General features: G+C 39.5%; 1 protein-coding gene across 4 annotated transcripts in view; it reads left to right on the top strand.

Moving 5' to 3' along the window:
- IKZF2 (IKAROS family zinc finger 2) overlaps positions 1 to 18,992 on the top strand; it is a 72,326-nt gene that overhangs the window by 44,059 nt on the left and 9,275 nt on the right. For 2 of the 4 annotated variants that reach the window (XM_075180325.1, XM_075180322.1), the window contains exons 4-7: positions 2,547 to 2,813; positions 9,741 to 9,908; positions 15,572 to 15,709; positions 16,848 to 16,991. In XM_075180325.1, coding sequence (XP_075036426.1) covers positions 2,547 to 2,813; positions 9,741 to 9,908; positions 15,572 to 15,709; positions 16,848 to 16,991 — 717 coding nt within the window. The remainder of the gene's footprint in view (positions 1 to 2,546; positions 2,814 to 9,740; positions 9,909 to 15,571; positions 15,710 to 16,847; positions 16,992 to 18,992) is intronic. The other 2 variants (XM_075180323.1, XM_075180324.1) reach the window with 2 other exon arrangements.

Below are 18,992 nucleotides of genomic sequence, written 5' to 3'. Positions count from 1 at the left end.
GACAGTCTGTAAGTAATGGACTAGTGCTTTCAACACTATTCAGTCCTAGGACAAACTTTCAAAGCACCCTAAGTTTTGCTGGGCAAGATTGAGTCCCAATACTCCAGTAAAGAAACGGTTTATTAAATCCTAGTAGTACATACAGTAATGAGCATTTCCTGTGCTTGGTAGGATATATCACATTAATCTCACATCGATCAACACTGAGGCGTAGTATTCATATATGACATCCGACATGAAACCTTTCACACATTCCTCTAAGTGACATTTATCACCACTGTCTGAGATCTGAATTGGATATTTATGCTATCCACTGTCCCTAGATGTGGGAAGTGCACCATGTGGCACTTCGGTTGCTTTTAAACCTGAACTCCCAGCATCCTTTGCCAGTCAGCAGTAGACAACGTATGTCAAGGACATGGGTAAGCAAAGTTTTTGTTTGAGCTTCATAGTCTGCTAGCATACAGACAATAATAGGTCAACACAGGTTGCCTGTCCCTGGCTAGAATATATAGATTGGCTAACACAATATTCCTAACAACAGGGAAGGTGCAATATATTGTGTTATCAGGCACTGATGCTTTTCCACAAGGCACAGATTTTAGCACTTCAACATTCTGTGATAGGATATCTGATCTTTTAAAGTAAATTCCAGATTATTATTACAGGTTATTATGATTTATTTTGCTATACCACCAAAGCACTTTGTCTAAAGGTGCTCTGATTATTACATTCACAACAACAGTATGGTGTGACAGAATTATTATTATACATGTAGGTTCTGTATAGCGGTGAGGAGATCCCTCTTGCAGCATTTATCCTCTATGGAGACCTGCTGTTCGCTGTTCCATCCCTGTGGGAGAGGATACAGGCACACAACAAGTACTGACGGCAGGATCTTTAAGTGGAAGGATGGAGATGTGTTGAACAAGAGATTAGGGCTGCGTGAGGTCAGGCTCCTCACCCTCCTGTGCTGACAGGGATTCTGCAGCCTTATTTGTGGGCTTATACAGAGAGACCACAAGGAGAGGGGTAAACAGCTTGTAGCAAACACCTGACAGCTGTTTGGTCCTACTGAAAAAGAGCCAAGAAGCAGCAAGATGAAACCTTATGGTGAGAAGTTTGGAGATAGAAAACTGTCAGCTGTGCCTGCCAGAACAATCTTGCTCTTTCATTGATCTTTTCTTTTCTTTTTTTTGTACTTGACTGTGTAGTGCTTCTCGGTGGCATTCTATTTAACCTGTTTACTGCTACATTTGTAACCTGTAGTATCAATGTATTTTCTATAGATAAGTCTTTTCTCCTAATGTTATAACAAACTTGTTTTGTTTTCACCTTGACGTAGCTGTAACATATCTTTCTCCCCTGTTTCCCAACTACATGTTAATACACTAGACAGAAGGTTAGAGTCAAAGCCCTATTTAAAAACTATGTGGCCACTGATCTTAACTTGGAAGATCCTGTTATTTGTGTTAGCATGTGTGTCTGTGGTAATGCTCTACCATCCAGAATAAAGATTGTTTTCTAAATGCACATTTTTACATTAAATATTACTTTATGGTTGGTAAAGCATCTTGGTAGCTTTAAATTTGTATTCATGACTTTCTAAATAGAGCAGACTGCTGAATACCATAGTCCAATTCATGGATAGGTATGAAATAACAGGGTTAGTAAAGTTGTAGAGCGTACCGAAAAGAAGCAAAATTCCAAAACGTGATCCAACCAATATAAACCAGATTGCTCCAAACTTCTGATTTGTTCATTTCTCTAACACAATCCTTTTGACAATGTTACAGCAACTCTGAGTAGCCATTAAGAGAGATGTGCTTACTGAGAGGCTGGCAGGGATTCCCAGACTAATTGTTACTTCTTGTCATATCAACATGTGTTCTCCAGCCAAAGTATATAAATCACACTTGAACTATTGCTCTTTTTCTACTTTTTCTCTTTTTCATCTGAAGTTTCATAAAGTTGTGCAATTCAAAAGGTTTTTTTTGTTATTCTAATTTATTTTCCTATAATGATCAGAAAACTGACTTTGTCTGTCTGGGTTTTACACACTGCATCTGTAGTGAGGCATTCATGTACAAAAAACTTATAATAAGTGTACAGTATGTTCATTTTTTTTTTTTTATTATTATTATTTTTTTAGATTTTTCCAATTTACCTGTATAAACAACATTCATTTACACAACGATTCGTTTGGTGTATCCTAGTTTAGTCTTCCAAATCACACGTCAATCTGAGGTTTGTAGGGAACATAAAGCATAAGACATGTCATTTAGGATCGTGCAGTAGTGTACTTGTTCTTAATGAGGGCCATAGTAAATGGTTCTTACTGTACATGTTGTGCATTGAAAGTTTATTATACATGTTTGCCGCAGTTAAAGGGAGTACATACCCTATTTTTAAGTGTTACTACAGTATACAGCAGTATGTAATGTGTATGAAAATTATCTATTCCCAATTGCCATGAACTGAAAAGTTACATGTACAAATGATCTTCTAATGTAGAGAAGTTGAAGATGTGCATTCTTGTTTTTTAGCAAACTCCGTGAAGCTGGAGAGGCACAGTGATGAAGAAGGAGAAAGGAAGCCCCTTCGCCGAGACACGCCGCTCCAGTCCCAGGATGAGGAGAGTGGTCTAGAAGAACCATTAGCTGAAACCAACGGGATCTCTGACACTCGCATGAGTCAGGAGTTGTCTCTCGATGGCAGCATCCGGCTTCCGAATGGTAAACTGAAATGTGACGTCTGTGGCATGGTTTGCATTGGCCCCAATGTGCTAATGGTCCATAAGAGGAGTCATACGGGTAAGCAGCCAGAAGCCATATTGCCTGTAGCATCTGATGTTAATATTACCTGATACTATTGCCTGTCATTGCTTACTAAAACTTTAGAGGCAGGGTTGCACCCCTTGTGAGCCACAAACATGTTAACAAAATGCACCTAACTGGAAATGTTACCAGTACCTCAAGTTTTCTGCTTATTCAGAATAAATACAGTACTCCCCATTTGCTAACAGTAAAACTTGCTAATTTGACTCCTGTGACATGAGATGTTCACCTACTAAAATAATCCTATTCATTTACTTCTACAGTGCATTTAGTAACATTGTGCAGTTATATCTATCATGGATGTACACTGCCTTTAGATCTGAGTGCTGTGCACCACTGGAAGTGTGCATGATAGACAGTATAGAACTGCCAATAACAACTATATGTCCTTTTCATCACTGAAAATCACACTCAAGATCTTCTGCACCTACCACCACCTATGAAAAGCTCATTACATAGGTGCTGTGGGTTTCTCTTATTAAAAAGCGCCCTGTGTTATACTAATTGGTATGTTTAATAAGCTTCCAAGTATAAATGGTTACTTGATTTTGATGTGCATGCATAGTAGTATTAAGGACTTGGTAGATGGGAGCTGCATGCAGTGGTCTGGACATCATGGTGTACCTCCAGCCTACTTCAAATTGAAGCTATAATAAGCTAATGAGTAATAATGTGGGTTAATATTTGACAGAACACTTTTTATAGAACAGCAAAGGTCAGGGATTATAAAGCTGGTGTATTAGGAAAAAGGAGTTGTAACCCCTAGCAACCAAAATTAACTGAATCTAATTGGTTGCTATGAGTTATATCAGCTTTTTCTTGTGCACCAGCCTTGACAAACATTTATTATATATAATGGACATGATGGTTAATACCACAGCAGGTTTTGCCTGTATTAAGTTTATGGGAAAATCCTATGGGGTTAATGCATTTCTGGGTACAAACCATACAATTAACATCTAGAATAAAGTCATTGGGGACAATGGGGTAGTTCTTCTTAACCATTTTGATTTGGTTACATTTAGTGTTCCTGTCATCTGAACACTGTAAATAGCAGATTTCTGGGCTGAACCAGTCTTTAGACTATCAATTCACTAGAACCCAGGGCCATCACTGTGGCTGAACTGATTTTCTCTATTCTTATGAACACTGGCTCCGCCCACAAAATGGCTACCTCCACCGTACGTAGGCAGAAAGTGCACTTTAAAATAGGGAAATAGTGAGTGGGCGTTTTCTTATGTCATGCAGCTTCTCAAAAATCATTTAGCCCCCTATATTCACTTAATCTTCTACTTAAACACTTATGTAGTGTAATGTAATCAATCCATAAATTGCACTAAAAGCAACCCTTTGTCATGTAATGATTAAGATGCTCATTACACACATTTAAAATGGCTTTTGTAGAAAATGAACAACTCTTTTAAATTGAATGAGCTATGAACATGGGTGATAGATGCAGCCATAGACTATAGTATTGGTCAGCACGTCCTTTTCCATCCCCCGGACCCTCTGTTATAGACCGCTTTAGCAGAAAACATACACTATATTTCCAGAGCATGAAACCCTGTCTTTGAGGCAGCAGTGGTAGTTGTTTTGAAGAAGTCAGGCCATGAAAGCATAGTTACCTAATTCAGAATTTATGATATATAGCTTACTCAACATTCCACTCTGTTTGAAAAAGTTGGACTAAAAACTCATTACTAAAACTAATTCAATTCCGTGAGGAGTGATATATGACACATCCATAACGGCAGTTAAAGCTTCAGTTATTTATTATTTAATTACAATATTTGTCAGGTGTAAAGAATCTGTTTACACCGACGGAGCCCTGGAGAGATGTTCTTACAATTGAGAATTACATGCAGCGATATGACCCACTATTGGTATGGGCACAGCACTCTAGCTTTCACCTCTGGCTGAGCATCATGGGAGATGTAGTCCGGCAACAGATGGAGTGCCAGTTAGGATTTCTGCCTTCTATTGCTCATTAAGAAATTGTGAGTTCATTTTAATATTCATGTGTGTGCTTGCAATAGCTCAGGTAATATTACAATCTGATCCTTCAGGTATTCTTCAGTGGAGCAGCCAACCCAAAATCCATCCTCTTAAAACTTTTGAAAGTGACCTGCACCAGCTAAATAAAAACCTTTTATTACTTTACAGACAGTCTAATAGAAGCAATTTTATTTTGGGTGATATTACATCCTTTTATCAAGCGCAAACATGGTAACTTGATTTTTGCACTAAGATTGGAAAACGTGTTCACACTAGTCCACAATCAATAAAGATATGTTAATTGTGCCAACGCTCTATCCGTCAGATATCTATAAATAGCAACAATGGCACAATCAGGAAATTTTGGAAATAATAATGTCACATGTTTATTATATACAGTCATACTTGCCTACTTTTTTTTGTCCCACTGGGAGATCCCAGAAGGGCGGAGCGACTCCAGAGAGGGGCTGGACACCGCAAATCAAGTCATTTTGGCCCTGTCCTTCGGCACAATGATGCAGTCACATAATTTTGCTGCAGGGGTGGGGCCAACATGACCACTTCACTAGAGCAGAGTGGCCTGTTCACCCGGGAATCCGAGAGATCTGCCTGGAAAAGGGGCAAATCTTTATGCATCCCTATATATGTATAACTACAGGTGTGCACCTTTTGTCCTTTTACATGCATCAGTTCTACAGAGGTGGCACAGTGATAGATATATAGGGATTCATCCATTTGGATAATAGAGAGGCCACATCTGTAAGATATAGGTTTATAACATGAGTGGTTTGAATCCTTGTGTAACCAGCTGTGACAGATATCCTTGTCTTTCCCAGTAACTGATGGGGATAATAATACCTATCTCTGCTGTGGGCATGTTAGAACATTACCCATTCATGTCCAAGAGTGATAATATATTTCACTACTATGTTTGACAATAGTTACATCTCTCCTTCATTCTTGTTTTTCTCCTTTAAATGACATCACCTAGACATTACATTGATCATAAATACACACAGTATCAGCACTGCCCCAGCTCCTCCCACTGGCGGCATCCTGCCACAGGATTTAATTTCTTTGTCATAAAATTACTGCTCACGTATACAAGGAATAAATCACTAAAAAAAACAAGGGTAATAGAAGTGAGTCTAAGGGTTTGCGTACATGTGCTTTTATGTGGTTGTAGAAATCCTTGTATCTTGTGATATGCTTATATTTTGCCATAGGGGGTAAATTATCCCATATATATTTGATGAGCAGGGATGACACATGGGTCACATGACTTATTTTGACAGCTTCCCATAATGGAATGTATATCTGTCAGTGAAGGTAAAACACCTGGATATGAAGATCACATGATACTAGCAATTCGCTTTAATGAAACTATAATATGCATTTATTGTGTACTTACATGCATTTCCTGGAACAATTTACCCTCTACTCTAAAATGAAAAAGGACATTGCAAGTGGCCTTGTAACTTTGGAGGTGCTTTACCTGTGTGGAAGTGCTTAGCCATTTATATACACACACACACATATATATGTATATATAAATGTGTATGTGTATATATATTTAAATATATATATAGATAGGACACAATGTATGATGATATCTGTGTATTTTTTATTTTTATATACATACACACACAAAGTGTTTTTTTCACAGGTGAAGGATCTCCAAAGTCACTTCTATTATTTTTCTAATATTACTTACATGACACGTGTGGTGTTCCAGTCTGTCTCATGTGCTGTAACTGAGTGGTATGGTTGTATGCTACGTCTGGTAGTGCTTGTGTGCTGTCACTGTGGAGGTAACAGATGTATTTTAATCTGTGCTCAGCTGGCAGGCTCTATAATACACACATAAAAAGTTGATGTTTTGTGACATTTTCATGTAGCTTTTTCATGCAAAATTCAAAAGGGTACTACATTTTGTGCTTTTTATATTCTCATTATGCTGTTTGAAAAATGGTATTATATCTCACAAAATGTTGCACTTATTATATTGCTTGTAATGCTGGTCACTTTGAGTTTTTGTTTGAATCCACTCTTTGGCAAGAAAAAGCTAGACCATGGCACAGTATTTATCTTCTATATGACATTAGTGTTAGTAAAGTTGGTCGTTTTCATCCTAGGGGGTGTATTTATTAAAGTGCTAATCGCATGTGCATAACACTTCCTCCATTCACGGCAGCGCTAAATAGTAAAAAGAGTTTGTGCTGGAAGGGGTGATCGCCAGGGCTCCCAGAGCAGCCCGGCATGGTGAATTACAGCAGTGCTTGAATGATTGGCACCGCACTGTTTTAATAAATAGACCCCTAGGAGAGAAAATCAAAGATACCAGAAATAGAACTTGCGTCTGGTGTCTTCTCTTTACAGCCGAGTTTGTTGAGTTTCAGTGACAACATTGTACAGTTTTCTCTGTCCTCTTTCCACTGTGGTCTGAAAACAGAGAAATTAGTACTGTTGTATGTTACATTCCACTGAAATGACCTGTACATGTCTTTCCAAGCTCTAAAATGAGTTGCAGGTCTTTTAGGAAAGTGCAGAATGGCACAGTGCAATTTGTTTGGTGACATCAGGCGCCTATGTCTGCATGAACACACCTGGGGCTAGATTTACTAAGCTGCGGGTTTGAAAAAGTGGGGATGTTGCCTATAGCAACCAATCAGATACTAGCTTTCATTTATTTAGTACCTTCTACAAAATGATAGCTAGAATCTGATTGGTTGCTATAGGCAACATCCCCACTTTTGTAAACCTGCAGCTTAGTAAATCTAGCCCCTAATCTTACGCCACATTCCTGGGGTTTTCGCATCAAAATGATGATGTGGGGTGTAACATTTTGCATGTTCAGAGAAGCTGGGTGGATTTGTTTACTTTGCATCATTTTACATTCACAAAATTAGAAAATTAAATTTAGGGAGAATTTAAATGGTGATCTCCAGTTTGATGGATGCCACATTTTTATTAAAAATAATTTGTTTTCAATATGTCTTTGGAGGTGATGGATCTAGCTCTCTTTCAATGAGGGTCCTTTTGATCCTTCTAGATGTACTTTAGATGGAAAATCACATTTCTACTATTGTTATGGAAACATTCCAATTTACAATAGTGACACTTAATAAATCCAGGTGTCCCCACAGTCTCATAATTAATAAAACCTAAACGGGGATAAACAAAGAGGTATTTTGCGGAAAACCTGAAATGTTGCGATTAGTACTAATCTGGGCTCTTAGTTTTGTTTTTTTTTACTATTTCCATCATGCGCATTTCCAAACGGATCTGCAGTTCCAAAAAAGTATACAGACTGATTTTAGGGTGTGCTCCTTGTTCTGCAAAGCCAGTGAGTTGAGTCCGTTTGTGCAAATTGAAAAGCTCTGCACGTTCGCATATTTTTCAGTTTGCAAGTAACCTTTATTGGGTAAACTGAAGAACAAAAACAAAATCCACTTGGTGACCACACGTACTTCAGTTTGCACTAGTGCACCTTGATGTTGGACAGCATGGATTTGCAGAGCTTGCACTTTGACAGAGAAGCACATTTACAGGTGTACTTTGTCCAAGGGGAAAAAAAAGTTTCAAACCAGCAAAAGTGCCACTTGTAATAAAGACTGTCCTGATATCCCTCCCACTCATGATAACCCCTCCCTCTCATAATTCAATCCATCAATGAGTCTTAACATAGCAGAATTTTAGGAGAACGTCTGGAAAGTTTCATTTAATGCAAGGGTTGGTAACCAAGTGACATGAGGTTGGGCTTTGATATGCATTTTACAGTTTTACCCAGTGCACCTCGTAAGACTTTTCCGCCTTCCTACAAACCGTTCTGTAGAGGCATGCCCCGTTAGCAGAGAATAGATATGTGTCTTGTAGTGCATTGGGCAGACCTGCTAAGTGCACCAGCAAAAAACCCAAGCGATTTATTGTGTGCATCCAGTGTGCTTTAAAAATGAGTTCTGGGGTATATCTATTGTGCTTCAATTTCTGCAATTCGCTTATATTCTGCGAGTTTGACAGCTAAATTTAAAACGGTAATGTCTTTAAGGGCAATTGAGCTACTTCACTTTATACTAGAGTGGACGGCTTATACATTAGCTTTGTATTTGTTATACTGCACCTCGGTTGGACACAACATTTACAGCTGCATATTGATCATTCAGGTGGCTTCCACCACGTCTCATGATCAGTGTGAAAGAGATCACTGCTCTTAACCATACTCTCTGGTTTTGCGTTCTTCTTACTTTCATATTCTTGTTATCAGACCCAAGATCCAAACATGATGTGAATGTTTCTGAACTATGATTTTAAGGCAACATTTTCAAACATGGCGCAATCTGTAATCTATTCTGTTCTATGTAATCCTGTGTCAGAGATATTAAAGTTTTGGTATTTCAGTTGTTGTTGTTGGAGCCCACAAAAACTTGTCATTTACAGTCTAGATGCACATTTTATAGTCATCCTCCAGCTTTTCGTGATCACTTTTTACTGAAGGTATTTCTTGTTATGTCAGATCCCATAGCACAGCTCTACACTTAAACTGAAAAGTGAGTAGAATTATTTTTATTTTTAAAGGAAAGAAGATTATAGCTGTTGCTCTTTTATTTTCATAATCTAAATGTAAATGAGTGGAGGGGTTTTTCCACCTGATTTTCTCTTTTTGCTGCTAAGCCTACGGGACATTCAACACATTAGCATACAGTCTGTGGTGATTGATGCATATCTGATTTAATGCTGGTAAACTGGCCAATAGATTCTGTAAGTAACTTCAATAATGAGACTCACCTCTTGTACCAATCTGTGCTGATCCTATGTGGGACAATATAATGACAAGGGGCATATTTGTAACACTTGACGTATAGTTACCCATTGCTTTAATGAAATGGCCTTGGTTGTGTCTTTGTTTAGGGGAACGCCCTTTCCACTGCAACCAATGTGGAGCATCATTCACACAAAAGGGGAATCTCCTGCGCCACATAAAGCTTCACTCTGGGGAGAAGCCCTTTAAGTGTCCATTCTGTAGCTATGCCTGCCGGCGGAGAGATGCACTTACAGGGCACCTCAGGACACACTCAGGTGAGTTCTCCCTCTTCAGATGACTGTAATGTATTGGCTGGTACATTCAGGCAGAGTTGACTATAAGGGCTAGATTTACTTAGCTGCGGGTTTGAAAAAGTGGGGATGTTGCCTATAGCAACCAATCAGATTCTAGCTTTTATTTAGTACTTTCTACAAAATGACAGCTAGAATCTGATTGGTTGCTATAGGCAACATCCCCATTTTTTCAAACCCGCAGCTTAGTAAATATAGCCCTAAGTGTTCCCCTGCTGTACTCTCTGCGCTGGATACAGTGGTATCTAGAGAGGGCAGCTTTACATCCTATCCCACAGAACTAGCCATAAACAACGCTGTCATAAGATGTAAAGACATGACGAAAATCGCAGAAACATGTCACCCTATTAAACCAATATAAGGTTTTTACTGTGTTTGTAATTTCTACTGATTTGCATGTTCCTTACATTACAAAGCATATGGTGGAATGAGTGGCAGATATGACTAATTTCCTCAATGTAGCAATAATATATTAATAATAAAACACATTGTCTAACAGTAGTTCACAGTTTTCTTATGCTGCTGCAGGAATAGACTTGCTTTTTAGGAATAGAAAATATTGTATTAGAGGTCTCTACCAGGATGTGTTTCCCTTGTTTTTGGATTTTGAATTGTTTATTTTCCCTTTCTTTCTTGTTTTTTAATACTGTTAAAAAGATGGTTTGTAAAGTATGCATACGGTTTAAACAAATTATAGCTGTCCTTCACAGCCCTTTATATGGGTACTTGGTACACATGCTCTTTTACAGTTTTCTAAGCGGAACAATGATTGTAATCCAGTGTAGGTTAAATATATCATGTAATATATCCATTCTAAACTTGTTCCTGCATTTGGTGCTTACTGACATAGTGTTCAGCATTGTGAGTCACTGTTACTATTACCATGATCAGAGCCCAGTGACAACAGAAGTGGGATTTCCTATAGGAGAGAGACCATCTCTGGCTGTAGTAATAGTAATATAGTAATAGCCGTTCACAATGCTGACAGCTATGTCTTGAAGCACTAATTCCAGGAACCGAGTTTTATGGTTCCCTGGTTCCTGGCAGGTGCATTAGGGTTTGGAAGTATTCAGTGTGCAATAAAATACTTGTAGCTGCTTTCAAACTGTTAAATAGGTATATATAAATTGAACAGGGCATCACATCCACATTATCACAATACTATCCCCTACAAATGGTTTGACAAGTGATATGACAATGGATCCCTGTGCTTTATGTAAGGTTTGTCCGTGTCCCCTCCACCGTCACAGTTTATTTCCCTGTAGAGTAAACCTTTGCTAGGAGGTGTGGGTGTGGTGCTGACTGGAAGTGAGAAGTCATATTGACTGGATTTTCCAGTGCGGTGTGGCTGGCTGCTACTTCTCTTATTCATCAAGGAAGTTTAAGGAGCGAAATCCAAGTCGTCCCCAGGACGTGCCCTGTCAGGGCATTGTTGTGAAAGAAAGTGTCAGAGCACACATCCTGTAAGATTATCAGGGCCCCCTCAACGTTTTCATTTGGGTATTATTTCTAGGCTTGTATTTACATTTTTTGCCTATCATAGACCCCTTTCTTATGTCCCCTCTCCCCCATAATCTTAACGCCAGCTGCCTCTCATATGCATATAATAAATGGACGCATGGAAATAATTATACACAAATTGATGTATAATGTTTTAAAGGTTTATAATATGTGCATTATTGACTTTTAATATACAAGGTAAGTAAAACAAAAGTGATCATGTTCATGGCCGCCCCTGTACCTCTGCCTTCCTATGCGCAGACCTATGTGTTCTTGTCACAAATCCAGGCCTGATTATTTCCATAGCAAATAATTACATAATTATGATTATATGTCTAAATCCACAACCTAGTACTTACCACCCTCATCCCGAGTTCATCTGCCAGTCATATATGAATCATATATAACTATGTAGGCATGTATGAAAATGGAAACTTCAAACTGCAGGTGAAAGTAACATATCACTAACGTAATATTCCACACTGCGAAAAATATATGGTTTTATGTCATTAAACCCACAATTAATTAATTTCCTTGAGTGACTCCCACCCAAAAAAATTGTTTATTCAGTAACGGAAAATGGATTGCATTGTCACTCTGGGGGGGATTCTAGTACAGATCTAGTACAGCTCCATCACATCTCCAGTGCTCCTGTACTAGGCTGTGTTCCACTGCTCTATAATTCCCCATCATTTATATTAGTGTGGCATGGGTTTGCTCTTGTACATGCATATTGTGTGCTAAGGTGTATACAACCTATTTCACACACATTTGCAGCTACTATTACATTCTAATTGCATAGTGGGTAAAACAGATTCTGGTTTCTTGGAAAGCTTCCTGTGCCAGTTCTTTACACTTCCCAAGGCATAGGCAAATGTAAAAATCTAAGTTTGCCCATAGGCTGTACAGATGAATAGCTTAATACAATGTCTAGCATCTGTCTCTACCTGTACTTGGCACAATTTAGCAGAACTAAAGGTGCTCCATATCCGGGTCTTCCCATAGTTCTCAGGCAACCCTGCCAGCACCAGTTTTATTTAAGATTCATGGACTTACTTACACCCTTAAGACGTTTGAATGGACACTGCACTCAGTATATACATGTTGAGAAAACTGAATCCACCATATAAATGTGTCATTAATAAACTCAATTTATTGCATTTTGGCTATTACCCTCATCTGATGCAGACTTCTGAAACAGTGAACCCCACTCTTAATACAACCTACCCAGCTGCCCCCAGGAGCCAGTTTGCACAGTAGCCGCCTCATGTTCAGCATCAGCTCACGCCTTATATTACAATTCAGTGTTCTAAAATAGAAGCGTTAGGTCGGAAAACACCCTATTTGCAGCACATGGCAGGGCAGGTTATGTTTAACGGGTGGTCACTTTACTGAATGTGATGTGGTTATTTATACACAGCATTTAGATATTACAACTTTTTATGTTTGATACCTAGATAGTAAGTATCACTTTAGTGTCTGTTTACAGCTGCAACAATGAATAACCTTTAAAAACTCAAGGTAAAATGTAATAAAATGTGTGTATTTCATGTTTTTCAATTGTGTAACTGAGCAACTCTCTCAACCAGTCAAAAGGAGAAAAAAATATTTTCAGAAATATCCCTGAGGGATTATAACCCAACTGAGAGAAAAAAAATCCAGCCTGAGAGGGAGTGTTGGTCCAGCAGCATTCCTGGAGTGAGCTGGGGATTCCACACCCTGTAATCAGTCTGCTGATTACACTAGTGAGCTCCTGTAACCTGCCCTGAGATTGAGGCCTGTGGGAAAATTCTGGGGCCAGGTCCACCCCAAATACACCATACCGTGCAGGGGCAAACACAGGATTTCTACAGGGGGTTTCCAAAAGCTTGATTTCAGGACAAAGCAAAATTAAAACTTGCCTTCAACAGACTTTTTTTTTGTAGTCAAATATGTGAATACCAAGTACTTTTAACACAAGGTGTTGCTTATTCACTTATCTAATAAACTTATCTAATAATAAGATTGAGATTAAAAGAGAAAAAAGGGTTTTTACTTACAATACAACAGCATTTTGCCTGAGCTGAAGTTAGATGTGTAAAGAACCTAGGGATATATTTATCAATGGGTGAAACCAGTAATGAAAATGTGTGTTTTCACCAGCGATAGGGCTTTGGCACATAATCACCAGTGATAGCTTATCGAGGAGGTAACATTTGCAGGCTATTGCCAGCACTAGCTTCCCCATTTGTTTTTCTTTAAAAGATTTTAAAATATGTTTGTTTTATTATTCTTGATCTATTTTCAACTATTTATTTACTTATTTGTTTGTCCAATAAGTGGAACTGAAAGTGCAAGTCTGGGCTTTCAATTACGCTGCGCTAGCCAGTAATACTGCCAGGGTTGGGAAACAGTCACGCTGCCAGGCAGACAGGTCTGGGAGCCAGACACGCCGCCAGACAGACAGATCTGGGAGCCAGACACGCCGCCAGACAGACAGGTCTGGGAGCCAGACACGCCGCCAGACAGACAGGTCTGGGAGCCAGACACGCCGCCAGACAGACAGGTCTGGGAGCCAGACACGCCGCCAGACAGACAGGTCTGGGAGCCAGACACACCGCCAGACAGACAGGTCTGGGAGCCAGACACGCCGCCAGACAGACAGGTCTGGGAGCCAGACACGCCGCCAGACAGACAGGACTGGGAGCCAGACAGACAGGACTGGGAGCCAGACAGACAGGTCTGGGAGCCAGACACGCCGCCAGACAGACAGGTCTGGGAGCCAGACACGCCGCCAGACAGACAGGTCTGGGAGCCAGACACGCCGCCAGACAGACAGGTCTGGGAGCCAGACACGCCGCCAGACAGACAGGTCTGGGAGCCAGACACGCCGCCAGACAGACAGGTCTGGGAGCCAGACACGCCGCCAGACAGGATAGACATGAGTGGGAGCCAGACATGCTGCCAGACAGCCAGGACTGGGAGCCAGACAGACCGCCAGACAGACGAGACTGTGACACGGACTCGCTGCCAGGACTGGGACATAGACTGAGAAACAGGACTGGGACACTCTGACTGAACTGGGAGACAGGCTGACTGGAAGAAAAACGGACAGATACATCTGGGAGATACTGTGACTGATCAAATAGATTAGGAGACATAATGACACTACTCCGCCCCTTTCTACCTGCAGTTCAGACAGCTGCATATTCCCATCTACTCTGAGGTGGGTACAGGGTGCCTCTTGATGACACTGGAAAACACTGAGCAGATGAATGGTCTGTTCTGCTACTGCATGACCCTCCCACCCCTCTCCTTCTGCCCACAGTGCAGTGCATACAATTTACGTATAAGCTTTACATTCATTTTCAGGACCCAATAACTTTGCTAACTGTGCTTCTTGAAATACCCCTTACACAGTATTACAGAGTAATGACTGCACTGCATTGCCAGTCTACCTGTAACCTGTTTTAGGCACCATTGTTTGTCTTGTAAGGGCTGAATCAGAGCTAAGCACCCAGTGACTATCCAGCTATTTTAAAGTGCAACTCCCAATATGCCCGACAAGCTGGGAGTTTTATTTCAGCAATTAAGTCTAATAAAGTGGTTAGATGAGATTGTTGGTGTTTTTTAACATATACCATTGTAACAGACTATAAGAAAATGCTTTGTAATGACCATTTTTCCTTGGTTTGTTTCTTCGGACAGCTATTATTTATTTATAATTATGTAGTTTTTCCATAATGTGACAACTGTAGCATCCACAGTCACATGGCATATGATGAACGGCCCTCTGAGCTCTCTGCCCCCTCTGTCTTCACAGGACATGCTGAGAGCTGTGTATCTGTGTGTGTGTGACTGGCAGCCATACTGGTCTCCTATCCAGGCACATTTTGAAAAGGAAATAATGATTTGTCCTTGGACATGATGCTTAAGATGTCCTTAAATTGCGGTTTAAACAAACAAAAACTTCTATGTGTGATGGCTGATTTGATGAAAGCAATTTCAGGTTTTTGTTAGTTCAGGATAACCATAACGTGATAAATATCAACTACTATTACTTAATTTGCAAGAGATTTTAACAAAATGCTAAGATGTCTTCCCCTTAGGCTAAGAATTAATTAACCCGATCTCTTGTCACTCTGCAGTAGGCAAACCTCACAAGTGCAACTATTGTGGTCGTAGCTACAAGCAGCGCAGCTCCCTTGAAGAACATAAGGAGCGATGTCACAACTATCTGCAAAACGTGGGCATGGAAAGTGGCCAGGGTACAGAGCACCATGGTGGTGAGTACTGCTCACGCATATCCTATCATTCCTGACGAGTGTTTCACACACTAGCTAGTGCAGCTTCTACCGTCAATACCTTTAGCTTGCTGAAATGACATAGAGATTGCTTTTAATTGATGTCACAAAATAAAGACAAATCCCTTTTATATGTGCAACTTTCCCATTAATCTCTATAGCTTCATTGGAGTTACTGAGAGGACATATGTCCTCTCAGTTCTTTTGCTTATGATGACCATGTGACAATAGACAACCTATTGAAAGTTACTGACAAGAGTATATAACCTTCTCTAGAGGGCAGTAAGTTATACAACAAATGGCTTTGTAACCCAAACTTGTGACAATGTAAAAATTACTTTTGAAACAGCCAGGCATTCTACCCTCTCTCCAAAGAGAAATAGCCGTACACCTGTTAGTATTGCCTAGGTTACACAAAATAACTTGAATATGTGTTTTTGTGCAAAGCACTCTATGTCAGACAAATATATTGTTAGTTTAATCTTATTTATTAAATGGGCAACCAAGAATCCATTACTTTTCATAAAACCCAGAATGTTTTTTTTTTTCTTTATTTTAAATCTGGTCCCCAGCAATTTCCTGCAGGTGAGAAATGAGTCATTATAGGCCTTTAGCTTGTACCTGGATTCATATTGTATTGGACACAGACATATACTTTGATGTTTATTTTGAATGCGATTGATATTGTTCTTAACAAATGGACAAAAGAATGGACCCTAAATATATGTATTGTTAAATCTTACAGATTACCTGCAGCACAATATATTTTAGCAGGTAAACCACTAGAAAATAAACACATTATTTGAGCACTATTTCAGGAGGTATCAAATAGAGATATTAAACATGACAATGTTTGGAGCAAAAAAAAAGGGTTTCAGGATATTTTTCTTTGATTTAGAGGGGAAAAAAACATTTGCAGAACATTACCTACTCTGGTTTTAATGATCTCTAACATGGTCTTGGCCTTCAAACTCCATTAACGCCTGACTATATGCAGAGTTCTAGTAGCCATCTGGAGAATGGTCTTTTTCTAGGATAGCTTTACAGCACAATAATGGTGTCTTGCTTGGATGTGGCATGCCGGCTAGTGATTCTGATGTGACATTTTGGTTCTGTGTAGCATCTCCTATGGATGAGTGTAAGAATCCAGAGATCCTGATGGGGAGCAACATGTCTCTGATGCCCTTTGAGAGACCGGCTGTCATAGAGAGACTTGCCAGCAACATGGGGAAGCGTAAGAGCTCCACCCCACAGAAGTTTGTGGGTAAGCATTTGCTTTATTTTCCTTAGATTTCCTTCATGCATAAATTAAGTCTCTGTGCAGGAAAGTATAATCGTAACGTGAATAATTACCCCTTCCACTGATGATTTATTGGTAAATGTAGCTGAAGACTTCAGTTCTTGTCTCCTTTTACCTGTGAGAGTGCTGCCAGAAAGAGTGAGGGGTCATTGATGGTCGTCTGGTGAAGAGTGTGACACCACATTTTTATGGTCGTACATACTGTTATATATCACAGCAATGGAACACAGGAGACTTAAGCATTGGAAATTTGCAGATATGCAATGCAAAATAACAGAGCAACTTTAATAAAGTTAGTAGCCAATTTTTTTTTTTGTTTTCTTACATAAATACTTTTCATGAAAGGAACAGAAGAAAATCTAGTTCTATTAAGCTTTGCAAGATACATTCTAGTCTTATTCAACCAGACTTCCATAAACCTTTTATGTGCAATTAAGTGCATTCTACTTACAGATATTTAGTGGTAGTATTGTATTTCCCTTTAAGAATTATATAATAAGTATATTCTGTGTAAGAAAACCACTGTTTCCTATGAAAGGAAATGACATCCATTTACACACCTCCCAACCCGTAAAAAATAAACAGTTTTTCAGTGCTACAGGACGGGAAAGTCCCTGTGTGCAGAGTTAAGATGGTATATGTACTTACATATTTTTATACATATCTCTGTGGTAAATGTATATAGTAATTCTATAGTTTATGACATCTGCTGCAACGCTTCAAGTTAGCAAATGTCATTTATATACCTCTTGGATTTCAGCAAAAATGAGGTTACTCTTTCATAAAAGAGAAGTGAACATAGGAACCCATTGAAATGTTTTCAGTGTGGATAGTCAAACCCAGTTCATTTTTGGAGTTTTTAGGGCAAGCACATACAGGCGATTCACTGTAAGGTTCATTTATTTGGACTGATGCTTCTACATACAAGCACGGGTGCATATTGGGTTTATTTAAGAAGCAATACAATTATAATTGAACAGTATATATTAAATATGTCCTCCTTGGTGTTGCAGATCTCCAGTTGGAGAATTATTGCCCCTTTACTAGTAGCAATATGCAGGGACATTTTTTTACCCTGAAGCAGTAGTTCCAGTTAGTCATTCAGTTTCCTCTGACTTGCTCCATAATCTTAGCGTGGAGCCCTTAGACCTGCATGCTGATACGTTTATTCCAGGGGATCCTTTATTTCTACAGTATAGCATCCGTTTTTCACAAACAGTCTAAGGGACGTGGCCGCAGAGACCAATAAGCCATGAGTATGGAGCTTGTTGCTTTTTATTGATCCTCTCACTCACACCTAGCTCAGCAGCCTTTTTAAGGTGGTGAATGAGAAACTTGTCTTCATTGCTATACTATAGAAACGGAGGAGCCCCAGAAAAAACATGTGGTTCCAGGGGCTTACTAAGGGGCAGGAGCAAGTCAGTGAATATGTAACGAGCATGCTCAGAACTTGAACTGCCGCCATCCTTGTTAACTAGGCTTATCACTGGCAGTGACTCCTTGATGCATAGGGTGAAGCCCTGTTGCTGGAGAAAACGCCTATTTTCTCCATAGATGGGGCTTTCACCCTTTAACAAATAGTCCCCTCAGTGCTAGAAATTATTCAGTGCAGATATTTTGGCGCAGCTTAGGGACAGTGCTGTATTGATTTTTTACACCATATCCCACTGCATGACACCATGCACAAATAATAACAATTCTTTATATAGTAACAACTTGAGCTTAAGTGGACACAACTCAAAATTATTTGATTATAAATTATCAATAAGTTATTGCAGAGGTCCATAGTTGCACCTAACCATACCATTGAAAATTGATACAATTATGTATAGTGCCGCCATGGTACCGGTATAATAGAAATGTATATATATCTGTATAGACCATAGGTAGGAAAAGTTTTTAGCTGTTTAACTGCATCTCCTATGGAGCTCAGTCTGGCTGAATACCAAACGTCGCCCATTGTTA

This window comes from Mixophyes fleayi, chromosome 7, assembly GCF_038048845.1.
Source record: "Mixophyes fleayi isolate aMixFle1 chromosome 7, aMixFle1.hap1, whole genome shotgun sequence".
Taxonomy (NCBI): Eukaryota; Metazoa; Chordata; class Amphibia; order Anura; family Limnodynastidae; genus Mixophyes; species Mixophyes fleayi.
Note: the sequence above shows the minus strand (reverse complement) of the source record. Positions and strands in the feature narration are given on the sequence as shown.